The following is a 19432-nucleotide window of genomic DNA, read 5'->3' on the forward strand; positions in this document are numbered from 1 at the left end:
ATAAGGTTCTAGAGACTCGGACGTAGAGAGATAGATATAAATTTTTTTATCTAACGTCTCCGAACGAGTTCTTAGAAATTACGCCTTCTAATCTCGGGCTTCTTAATAATCGAATGTTATATTAGACGAAGAAAATATTATATAACTAAGTATATCGAGTATAGTGGCGAGAAATTCATTAACTACGTTTAGAGATATATAATGAGTAGACTTATAGAGATATTACTAAGCCGTTTCGAGATACTTATCATTACTATATCTATAGAAATATAGAAGCTCCTCGATAATTCATTACGTAATATCGATCTCTTTCTCGTTATCCTCGTTTATATCTTAATTATTTCTATCTTTATTATTTATTTCTTAATCGTCTCTATCTTAGTTATCTTCGTTCTAGTTATTCTCGTCCGCGACCTAGTTAATATCTTAGATATCGATATATTTAAAGGCCACTAAATCTTATATCTTTACTTTTAGTATTGTACTATCTTTACGTAGATTCGATGACTCGTCCCGAGAATAACTCTCGTTAGATTTATTTAATTTAGTTTATGTAGATTAATTTAAGAGTAACGACGCTCTCGAGAAAGACGACTAGAAGAGTTAGCGTAAAGAAATTTTCGAAGATCTAAGAGACTAAGGAACTTAAGATAATAAATAAAATGAAGAGAGAGAGTTGATATAAGATAATGAAGATCGAGAGAATAACGGAGATCTATTATTAAACGAGCGGGAGATATAAAGGTTTTCGAGGGGTGAGAGTAGGGCGTCATCGTAATGATCGAGAGTATCGTTCGGTTCGAAGAGAGAATTCTAGATCGATTAGTTATTAAGTTAAGACTATTAACGAAGCTAATATACTAAGAGAATAATCTAAAGAGAAAGAAGATATATTAGTCGTTCTCCGAGATAAAGAGTAATTTAAGGAAATATAAAAATAGCTCATTATCTCTTAGTTAGCGTCGGTCGGTATAGATAGATCTTCTACTTAGATACTCTATCGAGGGTCGGTTAATCGCGATAGTTCTTCGACTTTAGCTTATATTAGAATACTATGAGAGTCGTAAATAATCTAAAGTTCGGTTTCTCTCGGGAGCGAAGGATCGTCTTGTTCTGTACGTTTTTTCTCGCGCCAACGTTAGGTTTTTACTACACGGCTAGCTCGAAGTGCCTCGTTGTCCCGGTACTTACGAGGCCGGTCACCTTTATTCTTCGCTATACTACTCGCTATACTTCGGGAAATATAAGATTAAATACATAGCGTAAATAGAAGAAAGGCGGTGACTAAAACCTCGAAGAGATCTAGTGTTAATCGTAATAAGACTTTTTCTAATTAAGGTTTTAGTTATAATGCTTAGTAGGAATATAAACTAACTACGAAATGCGGCCTACTTTACCGCTCGCTAACGATATTACATTATAAGAATATTAATATCTAACGATTAAGAGCTAATTATAGGTCTCTAAGTCGTCTATCTTTTAAGTTTTATCTAATAGACTATTATAATGATGAAATAATTCTTAACCGTAACTAAGATCTAATCTAAAGGCTCATTATAGAATTCATTACTTCTAACTTCTTCTATTACATCTCTTCTATTATCGCTCGCTTCCTTAACGATCTCGCTTAAGATTTAACTATAATCTTCGCCTATTCTTCTCGAAAATATTAATTCTTTTTTTATATTCTTTAAATGCTCTACGAAGTTATTTAATTATCTTCTATTTAATCTCTTCGGACTTAAGCCCTTTAACGCCCCTAGATCTTTACTACGCTTCGGTTTACGTATAATTATCTTATAGATCTTTAAGGCGATAGTGAAACGATCCTCGATATCGACTTAAGTATTAGATAAGATTATTTATAAGCGAGCCGTCTTATAAGTTTCCGCATTAATAATCGCTAGAGAATTCTTAATTATCTAGAGCCTATAACTACTAGTGTTCTACTAAAGATTAGATTCTAGGCGTATTTCCCGGGGTAAAATACTAAAAACGCTATTCTTTAATCACCGAACGAAGAAATCGAGTGTTATCTTAGTCGTATTTAATCTATCTTATATCGAATTAATAATTAAGTACGACTATATTATCTCATCGGCTATAAAGATTAGCTAATAGTGCCCTTTATTTATTAGATCATCGTTAAAGATAATGAGTCGTTTTATATCATCGTCGACGTTTCCCTAGGCTTTAAATTTCATCGGTGCGTTTACGTTTCTACATTAGTTAATCTAGAAAAGGAACGCGGCGTCTAAGATAATGATATATCTTATATATAATTCTTTCCGGCTTACTATAATTTTCGCATCGATGAAAGACTAATTAATCTATTCGTTATATCTAGAATCTAGTAGAGCGCTTCGAAGAGCACTACTCGAGATATCGATAGCCTTATAGTCGGAATAACTAGATAAAACTTAGTAATTTATCGTTCCGAACCTTTCTTCTCACTGCTTTATTAATTATTCGAGGTTCTTTATAGAATCTTTATAAGACGTAGCGATTCTTTCTAATTCTTCTAGATATAAGGCGATTCCTTTCTCGGCTATATATAGATAGGCGAATATATATTAACTAGATATATATCTAGTAAGTAAGCTTAATACGTTAATTATCTTTTTAGCTTCGAATTCGTAGTATCGTTATATATCTTTACGACTAACTAAGGGTATATCTCTTTCGTAATTCGTTTATCTTATATACTTCTAAATCATTAACTACGCGAATACGATAGAGCTCCTAGAATTTAGAATCGAATTCGGTAAGTTATTGGACGTATCTCTTCCGAGGAAGTGTAGTGATAAGACGGCTCCGGAAGAACTAGTAATACGTATTCTCTAGTTTATAAGTTACTACTCGATCTCGATTCCGTAAAAAAGTTCCGAAATTCTTAACTTCTTTATACTTAGATTGTAGCCGGAACTTAGAGCTACGAAGCCTAGACTAGGGGTCATCGTCTATAGCCGCGGTCTTTTTACAACGCCTAAGATATTAATTGAATTATTTCTCATTTAATTTATTTATTCGCGACTCCTAAGAATAGAGCGTTCTTCTCCTAGTTTTATAAGCTATATTAAACTTCTTCGTTCTATATTCGTTAAACTAAGTCGTATCGAAAGAGCGCTTTATTATAGTTATATAGAAATTAGAGTAATAAGAGTAGACGTAGTAAAGGCCGTAGAAGTAGAAGTTCGATCGCCTCGGGTAGTCCGTATATTCGGACGTCTTACGGAAGTATTAGAAGAACCGATAAGATCGACGAAATTCGTCGTTCGAGATATAGAGAGATTACTAGTATTAGAACGAGTAATAGATCGATGAACTCCCGAGCCTAAAACGTTTCTAGTAATTAAATCTTACGTAGTAAGTAGTATTACTAGTCTAGATTTTTCTTCGAATATAATTAGATTATTATAGTTTATAGAAAGAACATCTACCTAGTATAGCCCAGCCGCTTCTATAAATCCGTACCGACTAAGTATCTCTAACTACTCGGAACGGTTACGCTTAGCGATTCGTCTATTATCGTTAGATATTTTATCGTCGAGAACGATCTAAATATTCTTCGTAACTAGATACGACGAAGTATTATAGTGTCGATTCTATCGAATTCGAATAAGACGGGCTATTATTTTATACGAGGCGACTTATAGTAGCCGAAGAGATATTACGTTGTATTAGAGTAGATATTTCCGAGCGAATTAATACTAGTCTAAGAGTATAGTTATATTCTCTCCGTATAGAATAATTAATTCGTTAAAGAATTCTACTAACGTTTAAGTAGGAAGCTTTACGAATTCTCCGCGCGAAATAGGAACGCCTCTCTCTCTATACTTATAATTAAAGAGACTTATATTATTTATTCGGCCGTATTTAGAGAGTAACTTATTACGTATCTCTACGCGACGATTTCGTCTATTATTAAACTCTTTCTTTCTAGCGTATAGACCAGAGTATTTTTAAAACTCTATACGAGTATTTAGAAGGTCTTTAGTAAGGTCGTAGACTCGTTAGGTTATAAAGTCGCGGATTTCGCCTATTTATCGATATTTTAATTTAAGAGAGCTATAGAAGTCTTTAATCCGATTCGCGTTATTCTAATTTATAGTAGCTATAGCTTCTTCGAGCGTAACTTCTCTAATGTAATCTAGGTGTTTAATAGTAAGGATAGACTAGTTTTCGACGGTTCCGGCATTAGGTACTTAATATTTAGTATCTCTACTAATAGTGACTATAGAAGTAGAATTTAGATGAATTATTAAGAGTCTTGATAAAAGTAATCTAGAATTTCCGAATATCTTAATGGCGTGGTGAATTATTAAGATAAGAAACCGAGGAGAAAGAAAGAAAAGAAAAAGATAATTTAGTTTGAACTACCGTCGTTAAAATACTAAACTTAATAATAAAGTTATATAAAGGTTTCTAGACTTACGCTTTTAGAATCTTACTTAGAAAGATAATTTTAAGAATAAAGAACGAGTCGAGAGAGTCTAGAATAATTCGAAATAATATAAGTAACGGAGAATTAAGTCGTAGAATCGTAATCGAAAGAAAGATTAATAAGAAGATAAGGACTAGATACTTATATCTATCTCTAGTAGAAGTATATATATTCCGGAGTCTCTATAGTAAAACCCCGGTATTTTACGTTTTAGATTATCTCTCCGAAGTAATTTCGTACTAGACTTAATCTTCTAGTAATAGTATCGTCACTAGTAGTGTCACTAGTATATATCTTCTCCGTTATCTTTAGTCTATACGGCTACTTAATTTATCTTATCTATAACTAATCTTTTAGTTATCTATAAAGGCCTTACGATATTCTTACTTAGTGAGCGAGAATTCTTAAAGCTCTCGTTCTCTAGCGTTATTACTTTTCGATGGGAGTATACTTCGGGCTATAATATTCGCTTTATCTTTTAACGTTTTAGGCGAGAACGGCTACCTCGATAGTCGTGAAATTTTAGCTAATTAGCGTACTTTATTTTTCTCTATATAGTGTTTAGATAAATTTAGCTAATTAGAGTACGCGCTCGCTTTCTTACGTTCGTAGTATTTTCTTTACGACTAAACGATTTACGATACTTCATTTCCTCTCTTCTTCTTTTTATTAGCGAGGTTCCGGAGCTAATAGAGTTATAGATTTAAACGCATCGTAGTTCGGTCCGAGCGTAAGGCTATACTTACCGTCGTTCTCTTCCGTATAAACTTTCCGTAAGTCTTTAAATTTAGAGCGTTATCTTCTCTATCGCTTCGCAATAGCTAAGCGAAAGAGATAGTAACGAACTCTACGTAGTTTATCTCTTAAAAGATTCTCCTAGAATATTTAAACTATTATACTCTCTTCGTATTTAGTCGATTATGGGGGGAATTTCGACTACTACTATTAAGGGTAGCGGTCTCGTCGTCTTATTTCGAAGTCTACGGCTACGGCGTAAGTAGATTTCTCTCTACTTCGAGAAAGAGAACTTTACGTCTATAGAATCTTTCTTCTCCGCTAAGTATAGCGAATCCGGAGTTATTATTCGTTATTACTCTTCGTCGTTAGCGAAGTCTCCTAGTGATAAAGATACATCGACTAGAAAGTTCGCTAATCTCGAATAGAATCTCTTTAGACGACTAGTAGTATACGTACTACTTAGCCGGGCCCTATCGAGCTCCGTTAACGTATACGTACCCTTCTCTTAATTCGCTTCTATAATTTTAAACGGCCTAAACTATTAAAAGACTAATTTCTTTTCTGTAGATATATTTATTAATTCTACGATATTATAACTAAGAATTAGTATATCTACTTTAAATAGTTCGGAATATAAACTATGTCGCTTATCGAAATATTTCTTTCCGAGTCTTCGCATTCTATTTAGATAAGCTACTATCTCTTCTAGGTCTTTATTTCGTCTTTCGAGGGCCCGGGCCCTTATAGTAATTAAGTTTATAGTGTCGATAACCTTATTCTAATTTATAATATTCTAGGTCGTAATCTTAAGCTTAATTAGTAGAATCGGTCTATCTAAGAATTCGATCTCGTATAGTGTTATCCCGGTGTCGGCTTTAATAGTTATTCGGTCTATCTAAAGAATAGTATAAAGATAGTGTATTTATATACCTTCTCTATTCGTTTAGTATATTTTTAAAAGAGTATTCGTAATATCTCTATATTCTATCTTTACTTATTTATTTATCTAAGGATAATAGACCGAAGTAATTACGCGTTTAATTCTATATTTTTCGGTGAGTTCTTTTACTTATTTCTTATTCTTAGGTTCGTCGTTATATACTAATCTTCTAAATAGACTATAACGATAGATAATCTCTTCGTATAGAAACTTCGTTACTATTATACTATTAATAGATATAATATCTCTAGATTTAACTTAGCCGCTTATATTACTTCGCGCTTTTATAAGATATCTTTTCCCTTAAGATATCGATATTAAAGTATAATCGATACTAATCTATTCTTAATATATATCGACTAATGTTAGGAACATCTCGTTATATAATCTTCTACTTTCGCGGAACTAATATTCCGGGTAGGTCTTAACGAATTTCTAAACGTCTCGATACTAACCCTCCTAGAAATAACGATCGGTCACTCACTAATATATAACTTTACGTCTAAAGTATTTAGTATCATTATACATTACTTCGAGAATTCTCTTCTTCTCGGTATTATTATTAATCACCCGTCTACTTAGTCTATTCGCTATTAATTTTCTAAATAGATAGCTCTCGCGGACGAAGAAGTTCATTAAATTCTTTTATAACTATCGGAAATTCTTATTACTTATTTCGTGAGAACGCTATTAATCTTAAAGATACTTCGTAAGCTACTTCGAATCTTCTAAGTATTTATCTTCGAAGAGCTAGACTACGCGCGATGCTATAGAGCTCGCGGATCGATCCCTCGCGCGTACTACTATCGATCGCACTATTACGAAATCTCGGCGAGTAGCGTTCCATTTAATCGGACGAATATTTCCGCGAACGATTAGTATTCTCGCCTCGATTTAATCATTAATCTCTTCTTCTCTCTCCGCCTCTTTAAGATTTTTCTCGGTCAGAGGACGACGAGATAGAGTATTCGTAACTATATTTTTCTTACTAGATATATATTATATATTAAAATTAAATTTACGAATCTAGACTAATTATTAATTAATCACTACTTCTAGTAAATCTATCGATTATCGATTAAGTTACGTAGCGAGAGTTATTACGTTAGTTTCTACGATAAAGCGTACGGTATATAATCATCTTTTAAACTTCTTAAGGGCTTTTAGTAATCCCCGAGCTTCTTTCTTAAGAATATCGTATTTTAGCTCGACTTTTATCTACACTTCGCTCTCGTATCTTATAGCTCGGCGTATTCCGATAATTAAATTAACTTATATAATTACGTCTCTCTATTCTCGGCCGCTCGCGTTAACTATAAGAATAATCTATTCGCTACCCTTACTATAATCTAAGCTAACTAGAGTAGAAGACGACGATAAGATAAGTTTTAAGGCGCTTATACTTTCATCGTGAGCTCTTTCCTAGATCTAAACTATATTCTTTCGGAGTAAGGCGTATAACGATTTAGTAATAATTACGAAATAGAAGATTTAGATACGATAATATACGTAGATTCTAAGAAAGTTACGAAGCTCTAGTTAGTTCGTCGAGATAGACTAGTTTCGAATCTTATCGGTCTTTAATTCTTAAGGATATCGTTTATCTCGATCGTAGACGTATCCGACTACTTCGATTTTATTTATATAGAGCTATAGCTTCTAGTCTATAATCGTAACGCCGGCTCTTTTAAGATTAGTTAGTACCTCGTCTAGATTCGTTAAATACTCTAATATAAAGCGGCGTATTCCTAGAACTACTTCTTTCTATTCGTAATCGGTCTTTAGTTCTTTTACCGCGATATTATCTAAGAATGATCGTATACGTTCCGGAATCTATTCGTATAAGATGCGATTCGTAATGTGTACGAACTAGGCTATAGAATTAGTCGCTCCTTAAGATAATATTACGTATCGAACTAACTTAATAGATGTATGAATGCCCGTAAGATCTCGGCTCTTCTTTACGAGCTCTATTTAATCGTATTCGGAAAACCAGTTTAGGAGAAAAGTTATCTACATCTCTAAAAATTCTTTAGTAAAGTCGTTTAAAGAAGGGGGTAAGTTAGCATCTCTTATTATCATCGAATTAATGTTCTAAGTAGTAATTATTAGTCGATATTCCTTAGGCTTTTTCTTTTTAACTAGAAAGAAGGGGTTCCTATACGAGCCATAACTAAACTTAAAGAGACGCGACTAAATCTTATTCTTAACTAGCTTAATTACGATCGGCTCGAGTGCCTTAGAGACTAAGAAACTCTTCGCCTACCATAGAATATACGGTATAGTTCGGATCGCCTAAGACGACGTTATATCGTAATGAATTCTTCTAATCTCTTCGATATTCTAGGCTAAAGCGCCTTCCCGGTTATATAGAATTTTCACTAAGACTTCCTTCTTAAGGGGTGTTAAGTTAGGTCCGATAATTAGCTTTTCTAGGCGCTTCGATATTAGGCGTTTTCCGTGAGGAAATATTGTAAGTCTAGGGTGTATTCATTTAGAGAATCGATACGGTCGTCCGTTAAACATAGCTTATTTCTTCGTAATGGCCTTTACTCTTTAGTTTAGTAATTCTCCGGGTGTTAAGCCGTCCTATCGATCGGTATCTATAGGCCTTATCTTATTAGCTTTCCTCTTATAGAGAGTATTAATCTAAGCTTCTAACGGCCGCTTAGATCTAAGACGTTTATATCGCTGTTTATTTTCTAGGTCTTATCTTAAGGCTTCGTCGTTAACTAGTCTCGACGATCTTACGAATTACTCATTATTCTATACGTCGAAAGATCTAGCTAAGAACTATAGCTTCTAGAGGTCGTCGTCGCCCATTACGAAAGAATTCGTTATCGAGATTAGATTACCGTCCTAGCCTACCTTAAAGTCGAGGGCTAGCGTCCTAGGTTTCTTCTAAGCCCTTATTAACGCGAGTACGGACTTCTTCATCGTCTTATACTCGCCTAGCCTTTTAAAGAGGCTAAGTATATAAGCTTAAACATCGTAAATATATCTCGATTCTTATCGAAGTTAGAAGTAGTCTATACGACTATTTATACTCTCTTACCGACGTAGCTATTCGTTAAACCTACAATATAAGTATCCTCGTCCTTTTCCTAGACTAATCCTTAAGCTACCTTCTAAAATGGTCTTCCTAAGATGAAACGATACGTTAGGTCTATAACATTCGTTATATAGACATTTATTAAGACCTCGATTCTAGCGATGCTAATCATAAAATCTTTAATTATTTCTATAAACTTTTCTCGGTCGCCGTTAAAGCCTACGGCGTCGTAAATAAACTTAGCTTTTCGTATATATTGAGATAGTTTCATCTCTTTAACTAGGGCGAGGATCATTAGATTAATCTCGGCTCTAGTATCTAGTAAGGAGTCTTTATATCGGCCTCTTATCTTTATAAGTAGATAGGGGTACTTACTATAGTATAGCCTTAGGCGAATCGAGCGATTCACTAATAAGTTTATTTACATCGTACCGACTTTAGTAGTAGATTTCTCTTTCGCTTACGTAAGTCTTACGTCGCTATCTCTCGAGGTATAACCCTAATGAACGGACTCTTACTTATCTTCGTCGTAATGCCAATATTTACGGAAGAACCACTCGTCCCGAACCTCTTTTATCGATAGTAAGTTCTCTATTCGAATTAAGATCTCTTAGTTTAATAGATGATTTACGATCTTTTCGGTACTATTTAGATTCTATAATAATACCTTTCGAAGAGGCCTAGGCCTAGGCGGTCCGTACGTAGCCTCTTTTATAGTTCGGGAACGTAATAATATCTAACGAGGCTAAGAGGGCCCTAGTGAATCTCTTATTATAGTATTCTAGGAGATTAGATTACGTAACCGCTTATTCTATACATTATATAGGGAAATTCTCGACCTCTAATTAGTCGAGCTAATCGGATTTAGCGATTTATTTACGATCCCGTTATATACGATTTCTCTATTGAATCTCGCCCGTCGCGTTATATATCGTCTCGGTTCTTCTACCGGGGGTTCGTAAGCCCTAATTCGAGAGTGTTTCGCTTACGTATATTCGTCTTATTAAGAGGCTAAGCGCTTTCCTAGGATATCTACGTAAGCTTTACTCTAGGGCTAGTCTACATAAATTTCTTTTAGATCTATAGTATTCGAGATACGGGAATTATCTTCGGAGTCGTCTAGGGCAGCGTAATTAGATCTCGATTCGGCTACGTAAACAATACTTAATCTCGCTTCTAGTGACGTAGAATTAGGGTCTCGTATACTATAAGATTATTCGGACGTAACTTCCGAATTCTTATCGATCTCTCGCGCAACTCATTCTAATCTTTCTATCTTTATCTCTCTTATAGAAATTAGTAGAGTAGATAAAGGACGATCTTAATCTCAGAACTTTCTAAGAGCGATCCTATATTTCGAATTAAGATATAACGCTCTCATAGCTTTCTAGTATACTTACTAAGGGTTATCTCGTAGTACGTATCCCGGCTAATTATAAAGAAAATAATTTTCTCTAGAACTACTTAAGTTCGAACTTCGTCGACTAAGCTATCTATCGTAGTACTACAATATTTCTCCGAACCGAACCGAACGATCCTAGAATTACTAGCCGCGTAAGAATTAGATCGCTTTCTAAGGAACGCTCTTTAATATCTTAATTAGTCGAGTTATAAAGTCTAAAGTAATAGCGTTCCGCGTTTAGATCGATAGTGTTAGTGCTCTTATTAAACGAAATAATTTCTTCACCGATTAATTATTTCTCTTAGAGATAAAAGATCGATTTATTAGCGACGAAGTATTTCTATCGAACTTCGTTTTACTATTCGTACGGTCGTTACGACGACGTTATTCTTACGATTCTTTCTTTCGAACGGCTAAGGGTCGAGTCTCTCTTTCGTACGTTAGTTCTTAGAACTTCTCGTCGAGCACTCCTTACGTAAATTTCTTATTTTCATTATTAATATTCTATAGTTCTTTTATTTAATTCTAGTATTTTTAAAAGTTCGAATTCTTCGACTTTCGATTTATTAAATTCTATTTCTTTTAAATCTTATCTATATAAGTCTTTAGTAATTCTAATAAAAGAAGACGATAGTAAGTATAGTTAGTCTCGACTTCGATTTTAATTAGATAAGTCGTAGTCTTACGAAATTAACGAAGATATAGTTCTAGACTTTAAGACTTCTTTCGTCGATACTTCGCGAGTATCTAAAGATATTAAATACTTATTATTCGCTATACTTCGTTCTAATCTTTATATCTATTTAAGATCTTCTCTTTAAACTTTTTCTACTTTATTACGTTATACTTAGTAAGCTCTTTATAGCGTTCTTTCTCTACTTTAAATATAAAGCGAATAGATCTACGAATATATTCTTCGCTTAATATAATTTAGTTATATTTATATAATTCTTTAAACTCCTCGAAGAAAGAGATAGCGTTCTTCCCATTAAAGTATAGAAGATTATTACTTTCGTTTAAGCTCTAAAATATTTCTCTTATTAATATTACGATAAAAGAAACGTATAACGATTATATCGTCGAATCTAGCGTCGATAGATCTTATAAGCTAATACTTAATATCGTAGAAGGCTCTAGCTTTCCTTTATTATTCGATCCTTCCGTAGACGATATTTTTCTTTATTAAATTATTCTCACTTCTTCTCTTATAATTAAAATAGTATAAAATCTTAATAGCGAAACTAAAAGATCTAGATATTTTATTATTTTTAGTACTTTTATTATTATTTTTTCTCTTCTTCTCTTTATCTCTTCACCGACTTTCTCGTCGAGCTTCTTTCTTATCTTTACTAATAATTTCTATTAAAATTCTAGATTTACTTCTCGACTAGTAGCGCTCTAACTTCGCTTATTTTAGTGAGTTTAGTCTAACCGCTTATTTTTATTATTTCTTAAGTAGATTTACGTTCTTCGACTTCTTCTAAGCTTCTTAAGTTAGGAGTTTTTAGAATTAAACGTATTCCTACATTTCTAGGAGATACTTCTCTTCTATTTCTTCTAGATAGTCTAAATAGTCGTTAAGTCGTTAATCTTCACCTTATATAGTGGTAGTAAATATATATAGCTAGTAATTCTAAAAGGCACCCCGAGTAGCGGTCTCTATAAATAGCCAGCGTAAACCGCTCCGTACAGCGGGATAGACTTACTTAGCTAGTGATCTAAATGATATACTCTGCGCAGCGGTTCTATATATATAGCTAGTTTCTTTAGATTTAGTTAGATAGATAGGTAGGTAGTTCTTTAGTTCTATTAATCTAGTAAGCAGTTTATTTTAGTTATTTTTCGTAATTTTCTCTCACCGCTCGTAGAGAGACGCCTATCTATAAGTATTCGTCGAAGATCTTATTGGTGGCATCACTGAACTAGGGCGAGGCTACTAGCTATAGGCATTAACTCGTACGGCGGTGGGTATGGTCTCTTCTCAACGCGCACACTTAACTAGGGGAAGTCCTCTCTGTTGGTAACTTAGTTGCTTATATATTGTATAAAAGATAGTCCCCTAGAACTATATAAGAAGAATCATAGTCTAGGGTCGGCGCCCCAGCTAATCATAACGCTATTCATCACTTCTAACTTCTCTCATTACATTAGCTTTATCGTTTTCTTAAACTCTATAAATATTTCGAATAAATTAATAGTTTTATCTTCTCTATCGTCGCCTTCGTTTTCTATATAGTTCTTAATGAAAGGTCTAAGCTATATCTTAGTATCTTCTTCGAAGTAGCTTCCTATGAAAAGAATCTTCTATAAGTTATTCTGGAAGTTAGTGAAGTTCATTAGAATATATATATCTATATAGTGAATAAAGAATATAAGTTTAGATTCTACGCCGTTAAAGGACTTAGATAGATTACTAATCTTTCCCTTACTAACTATTAATGGTACGTCTCTTAATGAGCTTACTATACTCGTTCTATACGTCGGTGACGGTGCACTAATCGTGATTCTCGGGGTGCCCGGTGTTGGTCTTAGTGTACTTAAAGTTATCGACATCGTGTTATCGTTTAGTGATAGTCGTGTAGTACGTTGTGTAAGTTCGTCTATGGGTAAGGAGGGTCGGTTCGGTCTACTCATAGAGGTTGCCTTTCGCAACGAAGGTGGTAGCCAAAGTATTAAGGATTCCTACTGATCCTAACTAGATTAGGGTTCTTAGTAACAATCCTAGAATAGCATGAGCTGATTGAGGAAGACACAAGGTATGAGCAGAGTTCCCTGTTACTAAGAACTGTATAGTTCAGTAGATAATATGAGTTAGCTACGGAGAGAGTGTAACTATCTAGGGTAATGAGGGTGTATATATAATGCTCGTGCTCTGTGCGCTCTGTGCGCTCTATGCGCTCTGTGCCAACAGGGCCAACAGGGCATATCACGTGACCCAGCCTTGCTCCTCCGTGGATCCTTCCAGGTGTCCAATGAACGTGATGAGTCGCGTCCGTGCAACTCGTGACCGGTCTCTCTCAAGGCTGTGTCTAACACGTATGTGGATAGATTAATGAATGTAATTGTAGAACTCTCGGATCCTAGCATTTAAAAGCTATAACAGTGCAGTATAATTACTAAACCACCATCCTCCACCTTTACTCTTATTCGTAGTTAGTGGCCTTATACGAGAGGAACCAGCCTCAGATATCGTATGACTATGAGTCAGCACATCTAACTTGCGCTCTCACATCGTTGCTCCTGCTTGAGCGGATAAGTTCTGAAATTGTTGCAAATATGTCAAAGGAGTATTGGCGGGCAGAACACGGCCTATCGTTTCGAATTCGGTCTTCATTTTACTGAGGATTCCTGGTGACATCTCGGATGCTCTTTCTAGTGCTTGCAATATCATATTTGGCGTTGCTGGAGGCGGTTGGCCCACTAACACATCGTAGAGGCTAATTCTGACTTCTGTTCCAGAGGGTGATTGGTCCCGTTCCGGGGAAACTGGGGAGATGTTCTCGCATCTTCTGCAAATCGCCTCTAGCGCTCCCAGTAAGACTTTTACGGTGCCCCCCCGGCCGACGGCGCGATCTTGGAGATCGGTCAGAGCTGCGGCCACGAGCGAGTGAATTTTGTTGGCAATCTCGGCAACCTGGGCGACGATAAACGAAGCGTGTGCTGGAGACGAGGGCTGTACTTCTAGTCCAGGTGCCGTATGATGGGGTAGCTCATCATACCGGTCGAATTCTTGTTGGAATCGCCTCCGTAGCTTTTCAGCAAATAACTGAGCTCGCGTCTCGGTAGGTTGACACCTATTAGCGAAGTCCCAGCATATGGGGTCGTGCACGATCCACCGCATGAATGTTGCCCATAGATCTCCGGCGACAGTCCATTCGAAACTCGGTCTTGTGCTTTGTTCCACCGTGATGCGTTGATACGAATCCGGATCAAACTCCGAGGGCAGGGTATGCAGATCAAAGGACGAAACGATATCCCGAGCATCCCTTTTTCTTCGATCGAAGTTCATCAACTCGAAGTTGAGATCGGAAGGTAAAGAACTTCTCGAGGATGATTCCGGGAGGCCCGACATGGTGTGAGTGAGATACTGGAGAGGGGAGAGCGGCGGATAGGCGTACAGTTGTTAACCCATGGAACGCTGCTCCGGGAGGCAGTATACAGATATTTATCTTCCAGGGCAACTGAGGACAAGACAGAGAGAAAGTCGCAGGCAGTACGCCGATGAATTGTGCTTACCCATTTTATCAAGGCAACGAGGCCCAGCAGGCCGTGAAAGCGTCGTCCCGTTAAGCCTACCGCAAGGCAGACTGAGGAGTTAACAAATCGGTGGTCGTAAGACATCCTTCAAATAGATCTAGGAAGTAGAAGCTGATACAAATTTTACGATACGACTCACGCTTGCTGAGAATACTTCGTGCACAGGATGAGAAGACATTGGATCACGTGATCGCCTATAGGATATCGTGGCTGAGCCGGTCGTAAAGGAGGTCGCTGCCATGGCCGCAGATAACAGCGCAAATTTCTAGGTAGGCAAGAGTGCGGCTGATGAATTGGATAGAGCCTGTGTCGTATATTTGCCCAAATCACCGCCATGTCGATACTAGGTTGGTGTCCGCCTTTCGGTCACATCCAGTCTATCGCACAGGAGATTCGAAACACAGGCACGCTAATATGGCGCGTAAAGGAACTAGCTAACCGAGTCATCGGAGTCCCCAGGCGGCGTGAGGTGTTTCATGACATATTTGCTGGATCCTCGTGGCAATGTCGGACGGGGGTTCAGCGAGGCGTGAATTGGGTCCACAATGCCGAGAAAGTACCAACGACATCGGGTGGTCTTTCGATCCCATGTCGAACCCTTTGTTGGTGCCTTGAGGGTTTTGGTCCGGAAGAAATGCCAACATCACAGAATTGTCAAACTCGCGGCTGTTGGACGGCCATCAAGATCAATTACTAGACACGAGGGAGCGATTCAGGAGGGAGATAAGACAAGGGCTGCTGGTCACGGGCGATCGTGTCAATTCGTCAGCTGTGAGTCTCGACTCCACCAGTAGCGGCATTGCGGCGGCGGTGATCGTAACTCGACGGATAGTGCTGGACATGAGAAGCTCTATAATTTTCATAGATGATGGGCAGTGTAAGACCGAGAGCTGTGAAGTTGGTAGGTAACATTGATCTATATGGGGTGGTCTGGATGTCTGCTGATCGATATCAGCAGAGTGAAATATCTCGCACCGTGTTGCAGCGTCGATTTTGCCAGCGAAGTTGTCTTTTCGCGATGCGATACGATTGATTTCCGGAGAAGATTAGGGCTTCGGCTACCGTCTGGCAACGTTCACAGCAGCCATGAAATAGACTGAGCTGGTCGGTTAACCGATTAGCAAGATATTTGACTTGATCCCCGCGGTTAGTCGAATGAGCATCGTTGAGATCGGCCATGCTGGCGCGCTGTGGCTCAGCTGTCACCGCATCGTCGACGCCGCCGAGAGGCTGGCCATCGACAGTGGGCACAGGAGAGGCTAAATCGATTCTTGGAGATGGGGCAGACAGTGTCGCATTGGAGATTTTATTGACTGGTAAGGTCGAATCGTCCACTGCCGGGTCTAGGGAAGGTGTGGGAGGTAGGAAGAGAAGGGGGATTTCCCAGTGGTCGTCGAAATGCGATGCGAAAATTGTTGCACACAGAACAGTTGTGGATCTATCTTCTTCATGTGTCCTGTCCCCCTGGCTATTCAGAGAGAGTCTGCCTGTTTATATACACTTTGGCCTATAATCTGAAGAGCGTTCCTGAACCCTCCTATTCCGTCGCCATCCTATCACAGGTCTGCGAGAACAACGAGGTTGAGGTAGATTCCGCAGTTGGTGAAACGCCTAGCGTCTCAGCCTATCTACCGAATATAAATATTAGGTTAAGATACCGAGTACCGAGTATATATCTCCCTTTCCGTTACTTAGGCGCCTTTTTCTTGGCATTAATTAGGTATGCCTATCTTAACTAAGGAGACCGCCTATTACCTTCATACCCAGGGGCCTATTCTAGTTAAGAGAACACCCCCTCCCCGGTATGTAGCTAGCTGCTCTCTTTCGGCTCCATTCCTATAATGAGAATACTTCTACTAGATATATACAGCTTAGATTTCTCTTCGGAGCTACTTTCAGAGCATAATTTTTGGGTGCATTTATGGCTGTTTTTTCCTCGATTTTGGTGAGGCTACCATATAAATTGTGCGCCAAGAAAAAAGACGCCCAACAGACGGAAGAGATAAAGACGAAACCGGAAAAAGGAATAGTTCGTGGTTAACGGCCATCTCTGTAGCAGCCGTATTTGAGGTCCCTCAAAGCCTGCTACTATTCCCGGTCTCATCTTTTGCCAAATCCCTGAGTATGCGTTTCAGGGCCTTTCCCGTTGCATTCCGCGGAATAGCGTCAATGAAGGAAACCCCGCCTGACAGCTCCTTATACTTTGCCAATCTCTCCCGACAGAAAGATTTCACTATCTCCTCTGTCAAAACTGCGTCATCTGCTCCGGGCCTCCGCACCACATACGCCTTCGGCATTTCCACATCTGGTTCGTTCTGCTTCCTGACACCGATGACCGCAGCGTCTAGAATCTGCGGATGCGAGAGCAGGACTCCTTCGATCTCGGCCGGGGCTACCTGGAACCCCCTCACTTTGATTAGCTCTTTCTTACGATCGATGATGTACCATTTCCCTGTTTTAGTGGTACAGTACATCACGTCACCAGTTTTGAAGTACCCTTCCCCATCAATGGAGTCTTTCGTAGCGTGTGGACTATTGAAGTAGCCAGATATTATCGTTGGGCCTCGAATGCAAAGCTCTCCCGGAATGTCGAAAGCAGTAATATCGTTCCCGCTGTCGTCTATGAGCCTGCAAGAATGAACAGTAAGCGTGGATAACCGCGTCGTGGGCGGGGTCTCACTTGACGTCCAGGTTCGGCATCATACGCCCAACGCTGCCGGTATCATCTCGCTCAGGATAGTAGAATTTTGAAGCCACACAACTTGTCTCCGTCATGCCCCAGACCTGGGTGAAAGACGTCTCCGGCCCGAGAATAGTTTGAAGCGACTTTTGGTGTTCCTTGTCCAGCGGGCCTGCCCCACAAACGACCACTTTAATTGATTTCAGGGAATAATTGTGGAGGAATGGATACTTCAACACAGCAACCGCAACTGGTGGAACGAAGATCATTTCAGTGAGTTGATATTTTTGGATGGAAGAAAGGAAAGGCGCCATCTCGAAGCGTCGGAGTATGTAGCTTAAATCCCCCGATCGTAGAGGAGTGACATGAGCTACCGGAACCATTGCTGCATGGAACAGTGGGAGATATAAGAGGCGGCGAGGCTAGATAAACAAGATATTAACGCGCCTGTACTCTGCCCGCTTTACGTAGTATCGAAGACAAACCTCGTATGGAATTGGATAGGTTTCATTGACCAACGTGTGCTGTGCAATCAGATTGTAATGAGACAGTGCTGCGGCTTTTGGCAATCCAGTAGTCCCGCTGCTAAATAGCCTAGCCGCTGTCGTCCCTTTGGAGACTTGTTCGTCATCGAAGCGAATCCAATCTTTCTCACCGTGGCCCAGGAGCGCCCTCCAGGATGAGAACCCAGCTGGGATCGTTTCGTTCTGGATATCGAAGGCCCAGATGTTGTTTTTCGATATATCACATTCTTTTGCAGCTGAAACGACGGCTAGTAGCAGATCCGGTTCGGCAATGATAAACCTGGTGCGGGATGTCTTGAAATGATGAGCAAGTTCGAAGTGGGTGTATGCTGGATTGGTCCCGGCAAAAATTGCACCAGCAGCAACGATGCCCAGAAAAAGCATCGGGTAATAGATCTGGTCAATTCAGCCAAGTTCCAATTGATATGATGAGCCTTAGACACAACAGACATTGTTGAAGCTGTGGACGCAGACGCAGTCTCCAGGTATCACACCAGCGGCGTGGAAACCTGCTGCCAGTTTTCGGATTATCACCCGAGCTTGCCTTGCAGAGATCGACCTTGACGGGTCAATGGCATCGATATAGACCTAAATAGTTCCAGTGGGATATGGTTCAGTGAGCTGTGGCTAAGAGTCTGAGGATGACTCGTTCCGGAGTGAGAACTCACCGGTCTATCTTGATTGAATTTTGGCTTGTCGAACATCCAGGACAAGATGTCCTTGTTAGGAATTGGCACAAACTTTTGAGCAAGAAAAGGCATCTTGAATTCTGGCAAATACAGTAAATGTTGTTGGCTGGCGAAGGTGTGGCTAGACTTTACTATATCATCCCAGAGGCAATGAAGGCACAGGTCCAGCCCTCACGTACGTGGATCAGTAGTGCGCCTCGGATGAATTTGTATAGCCAGGTCCCGATGTACCCCAGATTTTGGAATCGAGAACATCTCCACTCAATGTCCATGCCATGTTAGTATTTGTCTATATCTCAAAACCGATATCCAGAAATTTTCTGGCTGTTGAGCATAGATCTCACACGTCATTGGTGCCAAATCCCAACTTAGGGCCTTCAGCTGACAGGGGAGATTTCCCAATTCATTCGGCTACTAAAATACGCCGAGGTTCCTTCGGCTGTTGCCATTCTTAATCAAGAGGCATATTAGTCCTGGTTAGGAGTAGTCTGATCGCGATGAATGCGGGGTCGGCAAACCGGAGATTAACCAGCTGCAGGGAGTACTTGGTAAACAACCACATTTTAATTTTGCCAACCCAACTCATTGGAGAGCAGTATCCCGGTGCCTCAATGTGGAAGGGGATGGTACGAACCTCTTCATCAGCTATGCACTCTTTCCCAATAGGCAGCGTGGTAGGATGGCTGAGCCTGGTAAATCGTGGTCC

General features: G+C 38.8%; 2 protein-coding genes across 2 annotated transcripts; both read right to left on the bottom strand.

Moving 5' to 3' along the window:
• Positions 1-13802: 13802 nt before the first annotated feature.
• Z519_12395 (uncharacterized protein) lies at positions 13803-14648 on the bottom strand (the record flags this gene model as incomplete). The annotated part of the gene is made up of 1 exon (XM_016770101.1): positions 13803-14648. The coding sequence occupies one exon, from the start codon at positions 14646-14648 to the stop codon at positions 13803-13805; it is 846 nt and encodes a 281-aa protein (XP_016613599.1).
• Positions 14649-16908: 2260 nt separating this feature from the next.
• Positions 16909-18798, bottom strand: Z519_12396 (uncharacterized protein; the record flags this gene model as incomplete). Its single annotated transcript, XM_016770102.1, has 5 exons — positions 16909-17461; positions 17514-17935; positions 17999-18433; positions 18488-18625; positions 18706-18798. The coding sequence occupies 5 exons, from the start codon at positions 18796-18798 to the stop codon at positions 16909-16911; spliced, it is 1641 nt and encodes a 546-aa protein (XP_016613600.1).
• Positions 18799-19432: the final 634 nt, after the last annotated feature.

The sequence above is a fragment of the Cladophialophora bantiana genome (genome assembly GCF_000835475.1).
Source record: "Cladophialophora bantiana CBS 173.52 unplaced genomic scaffold supercont1.29, whole genome shotgun sequence".
In the NCBI taxonomy this organism is placed as follows: domain Eukaryota; kingdom Fungi; phylum Ascomycota; class Eurotiomycetes; order Chaetothyriales; family Herpotrichiellaceae; genus Cladophialophora; species Cladophialophora bantiana.